Genomic DNA, 16,255 nt, shown 5'->3' with positions numbered 1-16,255 from the left:
TGGGTCACTTTGAATATATGGTCATGCCTTTTGGCCTCACAAATGCCCCAGCGGTGTTCCAAACACTTATAAATGATGTGTTAAGAGACATGTTAAATCGTTTTGTGTTCGTTTATCTGGATGATATTTTGATTTTTTCCCGTGACCTCCAGGAGCATGTACAACATGTTAACATTGTCTTGAAGAGACTCCTGGAGAATAGACTGTATGTTAAGGCGGAGAAATGTGATTTTCATGTGGCTTCTGTTAGTTTTCTGGGGTTTATTGTGGAGAAGGGGCAGATCAAAGCCGACCCTGCCAAGGTTAAGGCAGTGGCCGAATGGCCCACTCCGACATCAAGAAAGCAACTTCAGAGATTTCTCGGGTTTGCCAATTTTTACCGCAGGTTTATCCGGGACTATAGCAGAGTTGCCACACCGCTCACCCAGCTGACGTCGGTTAAGATGCCGTTTATATGGTCACCGGCAGCTGAGGGGGCATTCGCCCGTCTCAAGTTTTTGTTCTCCTCTGCACCTGTGTTGATTCATCCTAACCCTGCTCTCCAGTTTGTTGTAGAGGTGGATGCCTCCGATTCTGGGGTAGGGGCTGTGCTCTCCCAACGCACAGTCTCTGACCAGAGGATGCACCCCTGCGCCTTCTTCTCCCGCCAGCTCTCCCCTGCAGAGAAGAACTATGACGTGGGTAATCGGGAGCTGCTGGCGGTGGTGCTGGCGCTACAGGAATGGAGACACTGGCTGGAAGGTTCCACTCACCCATTCTTAGTTTGGTCTGATCACAAGAACCTGTCTTACCTCCGTACTGCCCGCAGACTCAACTCACGCCAAGCTCGATGGGCGTTGTTCCTGGGGCGGTTCAACTTCACACTTACCTTCCGACCGGGGTCGAAGAACATTAAGCCGGACGCACTGTCTCGCCAGTTTGCTGCTCCTGTGGAGGACACCTCCGGGAGCACCATTTTGCCATCCGCCTGTGTGGTGGGAGCAGCAGGATGGGACATCGAAGGTGTGGTCCAGGGGGCCCTGAGGGATCAGCCAGCTCCACCAGGATGTCCACCGAATCGGCTGTTTGTCCCCCAGGCGGTCAGGTCCCCAGTTCTTCAGTGGGGGCACTCTTCCCGGATCGCCTGCCATCCTGGTTGTCGTCGGACCCTGGGACTCCTTCAACAACGCTTTTGGTGGCCGTCCATGGCCGCTGATACAAGGGACTTCGTCGCAGCCTGTTCGGTCTGCGCCAGAAGCAAGGCTTCGCACCAGGCTCCTGCGGGGTTGCTGCGCCCCCTACCCATCCCGCACCGCCCTTGGTCGCACATCGCTGTGGATTTTGTCACTGGCCTTCCCCCCTCCGAGGGCAAGACAGTGGTCCTCACCATTGTGGACCGTTTTTCAAAGGCGGCTCATTTCATTTCTCTTGAGAAATTACCGTCCGCCCTCGAGACCGCCAATCTTCTGGTTATGCACGTGTTCCGCCTTCATGGAATTCCTGTTGACATTGTCTCTGACAGGGGTCCGCAGTTCGTCGCCAGGACTTGGAAGGCGTTCTGCCAGGCCTTGGGGGCATCTGCCAGCCTTTCCTCAGGGTACCACCCGCAGACAAATGGTCAGACGGAACGGGCTAACCAGGATCTGGGAGCAGCCCTACGCTGCGTTACGGGAAGACACCCGGCTTCCTGGTCCACACACCTTCCCTGGATTGAATATGCTCACAACTCCCTGATCTGCTCCGCCACAGGTATGTCCCCATTCATGGTTATTAATGGGTATCAGCCTCCGCTTTTCCCTTCTCAGGAGACTGACGTGGCAGTACCTTCGGTCAAGGAGCATCTTCAACGCGCTCGGCGGGTCTGGCGCGAGGCCCGGGCAGCGCTCATCCGGACCTCTGCCTGCAACCAACGGATCGCCGACCGTCATCGAACACCGGCCCCGGATTACCGGCCAGGGCAAAGGGTTTGGTTGTCTTCCCGGGATCTGCCTCTTCAGACAGAGTCCCGTAAATTGACCTCCAGATTCATTGGACCATATGAGATCGATCGGATCATTAATCCTTGCGCAGTAAGACTAAAGCTGCCCCCGTCCCTGAAGATTCATCCTACTTTCCACGTTTCCCTCCTCAAGCCAGTGTCCTCAAGTCCTCTGTGCCCTCCAGCAGAGCCCCCTCCTCCCACCCTGAACATTGACGACCACCCGGCTTACACGGTGAACAGGATTTTGGACGTACGTCGGCGAGGCCGAGGGTTCCAATACCTGGTGGATTGGAAGGGATACGAGCCTGAGGAGAGACAATGGGTTTCCCGGTCTTTGATCCTCGATCCCTCCATCCTCAAAGACTTTTACGCCCGGTTTCCGGATAAACCGGGCAGGCCGCCAGGAGGTGTCCCTTGAGGGGGGGGTACTGTGAGGATTTGGGTGGTTCTGCGTTACTGTCTTGTCTCTCCACCTCCCCTTCCCGTTTTCCCCTTGCAGGCACACCTGCATTCCATCACCAATCACACCACTATAAGGATCTGGCCCGCTCTACAACTGGCGCCAGAGTACTCCGTCGTGCTCCGTGAGAGCGTGAATCTCCCTGTGCCCTTTCGCTCGGCTGTCTTCCTCGCCTCACCGCGGAACCTCCAGCCAGCCTGCACCCGGCCACTTCAGCCTGCCAACTACGTTTCCGACTAATAAACCTCCCTTTGTCACTACCTGCTCCTCCGTGTCTGCTTTGGGGTCCGAACACCACCACTTCCCTAACACAAGACACACACACACGCGCAGTCACACCTGGCCAGGGCACCGTGTTAATTATTAGGCTTGTAAATGTCATGTCTAAAATACCCCTGGTGCTTTCAGGCTCATAACAGAAGACCCCCGCCCCCATTCTTCTCTTGATTGGCAGCTCATTAAGAGTGAAAAAGTCAGGAATCAGCAAACGGCTGCTAGATTCTCTCCCAATATGAAGCTCGAAGAAGAACAAACACTGAGCAGCCTCGCAAACAATCATCAGTGCTGCCAATCATCTGCGGCTGCTGCGTTCGCCATGGTAACCCCACAGCTTCCTGATGCTGAGGCGCCTCACTTTTCAAAAGCTGCGGCGGGTACTCACAGCGCTAATAGCGCTGCAATTCAGCGGCAAGCAAATTTCATAGTGAGATAATAGCCGCGTGCGTCGTCAGATGTAACAATCTTCATTACTTTTCTCCACTCCCCGCTACCGCAGCATCAAGCTATGGTTAAAATATACCTTGAGGATGAAAAGCGGAGTAGAAAAAAACACAGAGATTTCATTCTCTTCCGTTTTCAACGTATTGTCCATGCTACCAATTAACAGCATTATCTGCAATCCAAATAAATACATTCAAAAGAATATACATCTGCCACATTCAGAATGTATTTTGTACATCTGTTTGAATAAGGAACCACCTCGCTGCTTCTTGCTATGCACAAAAGCCACTGTGTGTCAACTGCCTGTGATGCTCTGATCTCATCACTTTGTTTTTGTCTGCGTTTGAAGGAGATCTTTGTGTGTGTGTGTGTGAGAGTGGTTGAACAGGTCACATCGGTAAAGCAATGATTGCCCGACGTACTTCCGGCACTCAAGTGCAGAGTCTGATTGGCCTAATCAGACTCTGCACTTCAGGCTATGTCCCTGAAAAAATCTTTTGTTGTTAGATTTCAATATTTTCTTTTCTCCTGCGTTCACAGGTTTGTTTACTCCACAAACAATACATGCTGCATATTATTTATTTTTCTATGCTTGTCTACAACACAGGCCATTTTGAACTTGAATTCATTTCTTCATGAACGTTTTTGCAACGAGGCACATTTACAAAAAAAGGAGAAGATGTGCACGTTGCCTCATTTAAAATCACGCAGATAGCGCAGGAGGACCATTGTACCGTTGGCTTAGCAGCGCAGTCGGTGGAGGATATCACTGTTGAGGGAGGCTTTGTTATTCACACCGTTTCTTTGTGTCTAATTTGTGCAGGTTTAGAGGACGCAGAAGCCACAGCAATCCTGTCCTGATGTTGCCCGTGAGAGCTTTATGTGCTTAGGATCAGTCGCCAATAGGAACGAATGGCGGGAGGAGAGCGAGTTTAGGCTGTGTTCCAAAAAACACGGATGGAAATGGGAGGAGATACACCGCGAGGGAACCAGGGGAACAGGAAGCTTGATGAATATGTTGGGAGGAGACGGAATGCACAGAGGAGAGAGAGAATGGTATAGGTGGCACATACCCACAGCTTTGCTTCAACAGCGGTGCCAAATTTGCCACGACCTTGCAAAGTTCAGATATTTGGAATCATTAAAATCAACAGATAAAATACATCCCGTATCCACCCCCCTTCTTCTATACTTTCATTTCTGCAATTTCTATGGTGTCCAAATACATTGAGTTAGTGAAACGAAAAGAGGAAGGACCAAGTGGAGGAAAGAGAAGCAGCAGGTGAGGCAGACGTCTTCAAAGGGCGTCTTAACTCTCGGCCTTTGATCCAAATCCAGACAACCAAGGCAAGTGAACAAAGAGAGCACAATCCTCTCAGGTCTCCTCCCTCGCTCTTTCTTCTGCAGGGAACCTGCACCCAATCCTTTTACTCCTCATTTCCTTCACATCCCATCCCTCCTGCAGTAACTCCTACACACCGTGCTGTCGTGTGCGCTCACTGCGATTGCCACCGAAAACCCCTTTTGTTGACCGACCGCTTGTTATACTGCAGAAAGGAAGAGTTTGACATTTGCGCCAAGTCTTGACGTTGAGTTTAGCTTAAGGATTGGGAGCAGAGGCTCACTGATTAGCATCCTGTATTAGTATCCGTTTACAAGCTCTCTGTGGTATGTATTTTTGGTTCAGTTTGGCAAATGCCAATCACACTCACCCAAAAGACACAAAGAGGCTTTTTTATCTTCTCATCCATCAATGGGCAAGAAAGTAAATGAGGACACATGCATAGAACTCTAATTCAGGGGTAATTCATATCAATTCCTCATCTTCATCCTCATGTAGAGGATTTGCAGGTATTGTTGAAGGAATTGTTAATTCATTTATTCTGTCCTCCCCATATTATGGATTTTGTGTCAGAATCCTGATGTATGTATTAAATCCAAGTCTTTCCAGATTTTCAAGCAGTGATGATATTAAAGTATTTATTTTTTACTTACGTAATAATGGATTATAAATACTCAAAAATATTCTCATTATCATATCAAGAGCACTGATTATTATTATTTGCACTGGACATCCGTAGTGAAAGAGGAATATGATGCTAGGATGCTATTATGTGAGCCAAGAATGATATGGCTAGTGATTTTGGTGGTTTGTGTTATTAAATTATACACTTTTAGATAGCCCATCACATATGCATTCGTTTGCCTTCTAGTGAGCAGGTCGAGCCCACACACTTGTTTAATCTCAGGGTTACCTCTCAATGCCTCACACACCAGATGCACACTTTGAGGGGCAAAAGCCACCGCCTGTAGAGCTGGTTGAGCTGGAATGAAAAGAAACAGACTTTCTATTTGTTCCCGTTTGTCTCTGTAGTGTGCTGAAACGCTAATAAGCCAATTACAATTTCAACACCGTTTTAATTAAGTCTTCTCTGAACACCTAGCCACCCGTCCACAACTCTGTCACAACACCTGAGATGCTGAGTGAAAACTTTCCACCAGCTCTGACTTTCTCTGCAATAACTCACTTTGAACGCAAATATCACCAACCTACAGCCTTGAATGGTGCGACTGGGAGGCGTAAAGCTCTGGCGTTCTGGTGCCAGAGGTTACGCCGAGCAGTTGGGGAGGCTGCGAGAGGGTGAGCGGGCATCTCGGGCGCCATGAGCCTGGCATATGAGCCTGGCATACAGCTGCCGTTACGTTCCTGCCTCGTTGCGTTGCATCCTTGACAGGGTGGCATTCTTTGCGGCGTTAATTAAGTACATATTACTTCACTTATGCATTTAAGTTCAACTTCAATGAGAAGTGAACCTTAAAAACAGGTTTTAGGAAAATGTTAATCTCGTCCTCTTTTTAAGACCTGCGCATCAGTGGATCAGCTGGCTCCTGTTGAATTAACCATGAAGTAAATGCTCCCTTACGGGCCTTCGTGCCGTTTGTCTGCACTGCCTGATCTCTCTCCCTCAAGTCGGCTTTTCTCTCCTTCCTTTCTGTTTTTTTTCATCCCCCCTCACCTCCTATATTTATGATCCTGCTACTTTGACACACACACACACACACACACACACACCATCAATGAACCGACTTCTGGAAGTGATGAAGTTACATAATATAGTGCGGAAAAAAAGGAGTTCCTCTGGCAAGCCAAGTACATTACTTAAGGGTTGTTAGGTGCTCTCCTTCATCTTCACAGTTCTAACAGAGGTCATGAGAACAATACTTTGGTACCATGTAAAATCTAAAAGTCACCATCATTCTTCCCACCGTAGTGTATATTTTTCTATGACGATGCTTCATTTCGTCCGTGTCTGGAGAAAAAGTGCAACGTCTGTTGACAGAACAGTCGCACACAAGAAACAATAACGGAGGTTCAATTGACTTTTATTACGATGCGTTCAAGATCCTTTCAGCCAAAAATGACAGAACAGACAATACCATTTTTGATGGGTTACACAGCAATATCCTTTAGAGTTAATTTTCCGGTGTTGGGCAAAAGTGTTAAAGTGCAGAGTTGAAATCACACTTGAAAAAAGATTCAACTCTTACAGAGTCAATTGTACGAAAGAGCTGGAGTCATTATCTATTGTCAAGTTTAGATTCATTTGCAACACTTAGTAGAGTTAAATTAACTTTTTGATAGGATTGAAATGTAACTGTAGAGTGTCACACTTCTTGGTATCAGGCTTAACTCCAGGTAATGTGGTGCATGGATTGTAGAGGGTGCGCCAGGAACCACAAGGTTGTTGGTTTGGATCCTGGCTTACCCATGTTCCATGCCAAAGTGTTCCTGAGCAAAACACCTAACCCTGAATTGCTAACATGTAAACTCCATATGTTAAAAATGCAACATAAGTTGCTTTTGATACAAGAATCAGCTAAATGGCGTTGTATTCAACACTGAGCAGATATAGTTTGACACTTATTCCGTGTTAAATTGTTAACACTTCGTTGAGTGTTGATTTAACACTGACAAGATTGGGGCAATATAAACACCAGCTTAGAGTTAAAATGGAATCTCACAGAGTCAATTTAACCCTCTGAAATTTGCTGTGTAGGGTTCTGCTATAATGAACAGAAGTCTTATGATCACAGTAGAGAAAATAAATTGACAACACATCCCATCATGTGCTATTGTAGTATCATGAGAAATGTAGATGGTTTCCTCCTATTCCTGTCAACATATTTACAACATATGTCTTTAGCTGTCATAAAGGTAAATGTTAAGTAAATGTTGTGTCTGTGAGGAAAGACAAGGGAAATAAACAGCTCATTCTATATCCCCCACGTTGACATCTCTCTTCTCAATTTCTTGTCAATGGCTTTCGGACAAGAGAAAAAACAGACAAGCATGAGCTTTGCACCTGTGGCAGAATAAGAGAAGGACCAGAGAACCGGGATGAGACGATCCAGGAAAGACGTGACAGATCAGCGGCTGCTCCGATAGGCGGAAGAGGAGAGCATTCGGACACCAAATAACCGAAAGTCACTTTCATTGTTGAAACAGTGATGAGCGGTTTGGCAAGACTGAGGAGAAGCAGCTGCACCCTCTTATTTGCTTTTTAGCTGTACGGTTGTAGTTATTTCTAGTCGCGACAGCATGGATAAACAAGCCTCCCTAAACTCCGTCTGCTTTCTTTCTTTATGTCAAACACTGTGACGATAATTAGCAGATGGCTAATGACTCACGCGCCATGAAGCTAAATAAATAAATAAAAGCCACCCCGCTAACTGATGAGAAAACAGATCACATTCCTTTGTCCCTGGTTGTATCAGTGTCAAGTTGTCAATAGTCAAAGATGTCATCAGGAAACTATGGTTGGCACGCACACACACACGCACACACACACACACACACACACACACACACACACACACACACACACGACTCACTCTCTGAAAAGATTCAAATTCAGCATCTTGTCCATTGAAAAAAGGGCTGTTGCATTATCATACTGCAAACTCATGGGGACATTAGGTTTGGTGACCTTTTTAAACAAAAAGGGAAAAGTATGAACACAAGAAAGTTATTGTGGCCGAGATTATTTGTTTTTAAAGGATTGTTGGCACACAGTCGTCAAATCGGGGAAAGTTGAGAGCTCAGCAAAGTGCACGAGGACAACAGGAAGAGTGGCTCGTTCAACATGTTTCACCCGTGTTTAATACACTTAAACAATGCTGTCTACAATATTTAGTCTACAACTTTAATCGCGAGAAATCACGATTAATGAGTTACAAAATGTGAAATCAGTTCATTTTGCATTTGCATCCAGGGATTCAAGATCCGATGTTGTTTGAGGTCGTTTATCCAAGTGCAATTAAAATGCAAATACAATTTTAATTCATTAGGCATTTGGCAATACAATTCAAATAAAAAATGTCATTATTTCACAACAATTCTCCCTGCAAAGATTTTGTTAAAACTCTTTGTCATATTAGTGCCTCAGTGCAAAACAGCAAACAATGCGCCAACAGCAACAAGTGATGTCCAATGACGCAACTGTTTCATTGAATTATTGGCCGCTGAATTGTCTTTCAATCCATTGTAAAAATCACTTTTAAACATGTACTTATACTTGCACATATAAATACAAGGTCAGGCATACTGATATATACACACTAGCATACCAGGGCGGTAGCAAGGGGGTTGTTATCTCAGTTTGCATGACCACAGAGTATAGCTGTATGGTATACAAATACTAGAAGGCCATGACAAAATATCACATCTTAACAGTAGCAGTACTTTAGAAAGACATCGATAACCCAAACCCCCCTTGTTTAAAAGGCCTTACACCACCCCCCTGAAGCACACCACGGATTAGCCCAAAGTAAACTGATGCATGCAACTTTTATTTTAAGTCAAGACGAATGTATAATGTGCACGCACACACACACACACACACACACACACACACACACACACATACCCTGGCTTGCCGTTTCCGCAGCCTGGAGACAGAAAGGCCAGCCCTGAAATCAGCGCTATGAATGCAGAGGCTGAACTCGGCCAATTAAACCCAAATAACTGACGAGTTGTCACTCTTCTTCTTTGCTCCTTTTTTGTCTGTTCACCCAGCTCCTCCATCTCTTTCTCTCCATCAGCCTCCACCCCTTTTTTAGACTGTGCCACCTCCTGCCTCACGTTCTGTCAGTCTCTCCCACCTCCCTCCACCTTCTTGAATCTTAACAAATTCTCTCCCAGTAAGCGCCCCATGCTCCCTCTCTCACTCATTAAAACAGTTCCCAGTAGTCTCTCAGGAGAGAGGAGGAGGATAAAAATAACTTCTTCTTCAGCTTCTCTTCACTGCTTCTGTCTTTCACGCCTGCGTTCCATACATCAAATAACTGTTTCCTCATAATAACCAGCGTTTCTTCTTCTTCTCTCTTTGTTCCTCGCTGACTCCTTGCTGCTTTCTCTTGTTCAATGCTTCTCCTGCCTTTTTAAAATGCCCTTAAAATGTGTACACAAACAGTTCGACGGGAAGTCATTCCCAAGCTCAACTAGGAAACGTTTCAGATGTCGCGTTCGCATTCGAGCCCGAGAGTTAGGAAGCTACATGCACCAAACACGTGACATGATTAAAATACACATACTACACGTATGTTTAAAACTAGGCAAAATTTTCACTATAAAACACATGACCGAAAAACGGACACAAACTCAGTAGGCCGTCAGACTCACAAAAAATCAACACCATAGACAGTTAGTCTATGGTGTTGATTTTTTGTGCAACATCAAAACATAACGACCACCGTAGTGGGAAGCTTAATGCACGGCATGCAAAGTACAATCAGCAATGTGCACACGTTAAGCCGATAGACATGGGTGGAGAGAGAGAGAGAGAGAGAGCATTTCAGCCTATTTGAAGGGGAGAAAAGCCATTCTCTAATGTTTCCCTTTGGCAAAGTCGTCGAAAACCATGGCGCAGATCAAGGTACCAAAAGGTTATTATCAACCATCTCAATATCTAAATAGATAGTGGAGTAGACAGAAACCTTTCATCCAGGTCCAGAATAGCATGATTCATACCCTCAACTGAAACTACGTGCACTGTATCAAGCGGCAATGCATGAATATTTGGTGGCTGATTGAAATCAGGTAACGCCTGTAGAAGGGTGAACATAGGGAGAAATGAACATCGCTCAATACTATTTCAATGCAATGTATCACATAATTTCAGTTTCAGGTAACAGTTACCTAACGGTTAAAAAAAGTAAAATAAATCATTTCTAAATTAAACGCAAAGATTGGCGCTGAGTAGTTTCAGGTTCTTTCACTCACAATGTTTAAGGGAACATGGACATGGAACATGACATTTTCATCCTTAACAACAGAACTTTTAGAGGGTTGCTGTTTCAGTGTGTTAAATACTTTAAGACAATAGAACAAACAGATGGCACCAAAACAGTTTTTGTTCAACATTACAGTGACCTGCAGGAGAATTGCCACATCTTAATAAAATCAGCATTAAATCAACATGCACTAACGTTCGGTATATGCTTTCCTTGAAGACAGAGCTTAAGAGGCGTCAAAGAGAAAAGAAAAATGCACACACACACACACACACACACACACACACACAAGTGGAAGCAATGGAAGAGCAAATGGCCATCTGGCTGCTATGAAAATGCAGCTTTTCATCCCGTTTCCTCATTAGTTAAATTATTTTTAGCCAACGACAGTGATGGGGGATAAAAGGAGGAGAGGAGGGAAAGGATGAGTGAGAGGGAAAGAGGGAAAGAGCAGGACAACATGTAAAAGGGAGTAGAAAGTGTTGAGAGAGAAGCAGTTCATGCGATGCCAAAAAGTATAAACAAATTACTCACTGGCAGAGATACACAGTGATCTAAACTTTCCCCTTTTGAAAGACAAAACGCCCAAAATGTAGCACTATGCAGCAGCTCACACAGCAGACACACAGCGCTGAACGCTCACTAGTTTTACCCTCTGCAAATGGCTTTAAAAACAGTGAACCACCTGTCTGTGAAAACTACCCGATGAGGCTGAAGGATTGCCAAACAAGTTGTTTTGTTAGATTCCCTTTTTGAGGATGTTGGAAGCAAAAACTACAGGTGCAAATGGTATAAAACCAGTAATGAAAAATGAGAGAGCACCTGCCAAGTCCTACGAGGCTTTTACTGAAAACCTTTTGTTAAAGCAGACATTTGGACTGCTAAAGAAGCACTGGGCCAACTCATCACAACAGAGTTGGAAGCAGCCAGAATTGTTGTATTCATAAGGGGCATCTCTGTGTGAATAGTATGGATGGCTTCAGGAAAGCATTTGGGATTTTTTAAAATCTCTATACAAATCTCCATCAAAACAAACCTGAAGACGAGGCAAAATATCAAGTGAGACATAAACCACTTTAAGGCTTTTCCATATCATAACTGAGCAATCAAGGTAGACACACCCTGAAAAATGAAAATGACAGAATATGAAGAGAATTAGTTCACTCACCATCCTTGTCAGCTCTTCTGAATATCTGTGAATAGAACGCAAGAAAGTGTAATCAGTGTCATTGGAGGTATTGGCCAACAGCTGAAGGACGTATGAACAGGAAGAGTGTAGAAAAAAAGATCCTTAAAAGAAGGGTAGTATTTATTGCATCGTTTTTTAATTCATTCATAAATAGCTAAACAAAGGGTGGAAAACTGCACATCTTTGTCAATGGCAACCCATAGTTTACAACCCATTTTGCTGGCTCTACTGCACGTTGTTTCAATGTTTTTTCCAACGTTAACGTATCACATTGTTGAATTACCTGGTAAGCACAGTAGCATAAGGACTGAGTTATTGAAAACTAAAAGCTCGCTTCCGAACTCTAATGAATTGCTGTAACAATTGTCATGACTAAGATGACTAAGCCTAAGATTGGCTCCTGATACCATGTTGTACACAAACATAACGAATGGCTCCTACATATGTAATAAATTCATTTTCTCGTCTTTAATTTTTGGAGGGAATGAAATGAAAAAGTATTGGTTTGGATTACCCTTTTGTAAATAAATGCTAATATGCTGGCAATAACGTTACATTATCACTCAAAAACAGTTATCCTACAATTTAATGGCCAGTAAGTTACCGTTAATTTACGGCAAAAAAGTTAAAATGAAAGAAAGAAGATTCTTCAGATGTCTTAAGTATCGATTCGGCATTGTGCCTGCTGAGACTGAAGCGGATCATGACATTCATAAATTGACATCACAACATGTAGCGGGACATTTCCTTCACATTACAGCTGAAGTGACGTATTGCGTGTGTACACTTGTTTTCTTTAAACGAAAAAAAAAACCTTGCTCTTCCTTTCAGTTTGTTCTCTCGCTCTAAATCTAAATAAACACTAAATCACGCACTGAAATACATGCAGGGTGTCTGAGCCAGATAAAGTGCACCGCGTGTTAAGACTTGTCAGAAGCTACAGGACTGAGAGGGTTTATTGGCGTATTGGCAGATAAAACAAATTATGTACGCGTGGACAAGAAGCTAAGCCGCTGATCAGCAAACCGAGTCATGACTACTCGTCGTGGATGCGTGCGCCACGGGGCGGCATTTCATTTCATTCACTTTTGACTTTTCGTCATCTTTCAGAATACAGTGCAAAAAGCTTTTTCCTTAAAAAAAAGGTGTCGGAAAACCTTTATTAAAAAAACAGACCGTTCCCTTATGAAAAAAAACAGACTGTTCCCAAAGTAAGTTTATCAAACTTTTTGGTCCACAGAGGTGAGTATGAAGCATTCATTTCAGGTTCCGCAAACCATGATATTCCAAACCAAGTATTCAAGGTAAGTTGTTATCATGTAGCTACCGTTGATTCCTTGAGAATGCTCAATCCAATTCAACTTTGACTTTTTTTGTGTTTTAGCCTCAGTTGTCTGTCACTTAAAGGTCGGAGGATGAGGGTTATAGGTCTTGGGCTGAAGAACCACATTACGTTTTTAAGTAACTTCCCATTATATAAAATATATATATTTTTAAAAGTAATGTGTAAAAGGATCAAAGTCCATCAATTTAATGGAGGCAATCAAAGCGTTCCTAACAATTCGGCCCAACAGCCTTGGGCGGAGGAATACATGAATACATCCTTCTCCAAAAGGAGAAGGAGGGGAAATTTGAGGGAAAGCTTCTGGTTGGTTTAAAACCTTCATCCCACCTGTATTGATCACTTTATCTGATGTTTTTGTTTTATGCTAATGAGCAATTTGGTCAATTGTGAACCAACTGGGGAAGACGGGGAAAAAAAGTAATCGACAATTTCGTGAATGCTTAAGTCGCATCAATCCAAAATAAATATACACTCTGCACCCAACCGCAGGGGTTGGATTTTATAATCCAAGAGCATTGTAGTCTCCAGGAAATAAAAACATGCAACCCTTCTTCTACTTGTTATGCAAAATGATATTGGCTGAATGCAAATAACTGGTTTTAAGTTGTTTTTTTTGTTAGGGTTAGATGTGTTTTATTGTTTAATTTAACAATCTCTGACTCTCACATCAAGCTAGGCAGGAACTTAACGATGAAGAGAAAACTAATCGGCAAACATTTCTATAATTGAAGGAACACTCGTGACTGTAGTTCAGAAAAATCTTCAGAATGCAAAGCGATTCTTTTACTCTACACCTTTTATTGATTGATTATTGGTGCCTTCAGGCGGCAACTGCAGCCGTCCGACTAGGCCGAAGCAAGAGAACAAAAATAAAATGTTTAACTGCCTTTCAAATGACAAGCCCCTCTGCATTGTTCTGCTCTCCTGCTGCACCCCGGGGTGTACTCAAGCAAAAGAGCCAACTCTGGAGCTGCTGGAGAGAGACAAGCTCGGCTGGGAGGAGGGAAAATGTTGCGGTGAGGAGGCAGTGTGTGTGTGTGTGTCTGAGAGAGAGAGAGAGAGAGAGAGAGAGAGAGAGATAAGCAGCAAACAGTGACAGAGGGGTGGAGATTGTTGCATCCATCTCCTAACCTTATTAAGAATGGATGTTTTCTTGGCCTGGTTGAGGAGTGGAGGGAGATGTGATGCCCGAGAAGAAAAGGAGGCAAGGAGGGAAGGGGGGAAGGGGGGAGAGGGCAACGGATGAAAGGAGCTTAAAGAATGGAAAGAAAGGTGCATCGGGCTTAAGATGAAGGAAGCAGGATGTGATTAGAAACAAGCAAGTGGAGAGGGTCTAATGACACACACACACCTTCACACACGCGCGCACACACACACACACACAAACGCACCCACACCTGCAGCCATCATTTAATCCCTTTGGTGCAGATTTCTCCAAGTGATAATAATGCTGGGGTCATTAATATCAGAGAGAAAATTTCAATTTCAACGTTTACAGCAGGAAGTGTGCCGGAGAGGAAATGCCACAAAGGCGCGGCCTGCGTTGTGTGTCAGTGGGTGTTTAGCTTTAAATGTCATACTGAATGCTTCAGTTAAAATGCAACACAGTGGATAACAAAACGCCCCTGTCCAAATCTCCCGTTAATTGTTTCAATTGAAACTTGTCCTGAAATCCAATTTTTAATGTTAACCAAAGCATGTTGATGAACTAAAAATAAGTCTGCCATCTCCTGTCTGCCTGTGACCGAACTGCAAGCCATGATATAACTGAGTAATGTGTGACACATCAGAAACAGGTCATTTTGGATCCCTACTCAAACATTAAGGAACCCTTTTTTGTATGTTGCGTCTGCCTCTGGGGAGGTATCAGAAGAAAACTAGGTTACCCCCCCCCCCTCTCTCACACGCAGCCTCTTTTCACGCTCACACATTTGGGTACAAGGATGCATCGGCCCTCTGGCCTCGTTAATAATGACTTTCCCGTGTAGCCCTTCTTTGTCAAACAATTTCGGTCGTGGTCAGAAGCATTAAAAGAGAAATCAGTTCAATCTTCATAGAGCAGATGTCGCTGGGCGGTGGGAGAAAAGAACCACATGATATTCGAAGTGACCCCAATCGACATGGCGCTGCGTAATTGTCCACTTCTAACACAGGATAGCTGCACCTTTTGAGATCTATCTGTCGACTAAAGCTCGGCCGGGTTTCTGTTAGGCTACAACGCGATCGATAACATATACACCACAGTAAGAAGTTTTCATAAATCATTTAAAAAACGACTCTGCGATGCTGCTTCTTTGTCCTTTCGCTGAGCGCAGAGGTGCGCTTCGGACTTTCTTCCCGGTGAACCTACAAACCTAAAGCAGAGATACGCTGCGCGGTTCTGGATTAACGTTGACTTCGGTTCCGGTGCGGGAAAGGAGCGCGCGCTTTGGGCCAAGTTTAAGTGGCGGGTTGTTTCAAGGAGCAACTGTAACACACATGTTTGTTTTGGACGGGGCGACAAGGAGAACGATCTGAAAGCGCACGGATTGGCTCCAGCTCCAAGGCAGTCGGCACTATCCTACGTTGGGAGACCGTTTCCGTGCGTAAGTGCGCGCAGCGCCGGTGCCCGTAGGCGCAACTCGCTGGACGTCTTCGTGGCCACGCGACGACCCTGCCACCTAACCCCGCGAGGCTTACCGCAGCCCCCCGATACTCACATCCAAAATCACGGAGATGCCTCTCCGCGGCTCGGGGGCGAAGAACTGCTCCTGCGCCACGGCCACGTCCTCCTTGCTGGAGGCGTACTCGCGGCTGGAGATGTTCTTGTTGTCGCTCATTTTGGTGACGATCCAGCGGACGAGCCCGTCGATTCCACCGGGCTGGGCTCCGCTGTTTCCGGACTGCGCTGCCGTCGCGGACTCGCTGTCCTGACCGGCTACGGGGTTCGGCTGCTCGCGGCTTTCCTGGGCTCGAAGTTTGGCTTGTTCTTTGTTGAGCAGTTTGTGGACTCCGTCCCTACAGTAGCGCGCTGCCTGCTCACACATCCTTTTTGCTGCGGAGCGCTCATGCTGCGCTCTATGGGGGGCGGGGGGGGGGGGGCCACCCCAACAAGCTCCCAGTTACATCACAGCACCCAACTCCACAAACCCACCCACTCATCGCACAGTTCCTTCTTGCCATTTTATCATGGTTGGAGAACAGTGACTTTGATGCAGAAACTGGTATTTATTGTTTGTCATATTGGATACTAGGTGTCTACAGGCTAAAGTATAAGGGGGAATACCTCACGGAGACCTCTCGGTGTGT

General features: G+C 45.1%; 1 protein-coding gene across 2 annotated transcripts in view; it reads right to left on the bottom strand.

Annotated features, from left to right (window-relative positions):
- necab2 (N-terminal EF-hand calcium binding protein 2) overlaps nucleotides 1-16,031 on the bottom strand; it is an 83,242-nt gene extending 67,211 nt beyond the window's left edge. For both annotated transcript variants that reach the window (XM_037451120.2, XM_037451121.2), the window contains exons 1-2: nucleotides 15,667-16,031; nucleotides 11,602-11,626 (exon numbers count right to left, since the gene is read on the bottom strand). In XM_037451120.2, the coding sequence (XP_037307017.1) occupies nucleotides 11,602-11,626; nucleotides 15,667-15,993 (352 nt within the window). In that variant the 5' untranslated portion in view covers nucleotides 15,994-16,031. The remainder of the gene's footprint in view (nucleotides 1-11,601; nucleotides 11,627-15,666) is intronic.
- Between the last annotated feature and the right edge of the window lie 224 nt (nucleotides 16,032-16,255).

This window comes from Pungitius pungitius, chromosome 6 (genome assembly GCF_949316345.1).
Source record: "Pungitius pungitius chromosome 6, fPunPun2.1, whole genome shotgun sequence".
Classification (NCBI taxonomy): Eukaryota; Metazoa; Chordata; class Actinopteri; order Perciformes; family Gasterosteidae; genus Pungitius; species Pungitius pungitius.
Note: the sequence above shows the minus strand (reverse complement) of the source record. Positions and strands in the feature narration are given on the sequence as shown.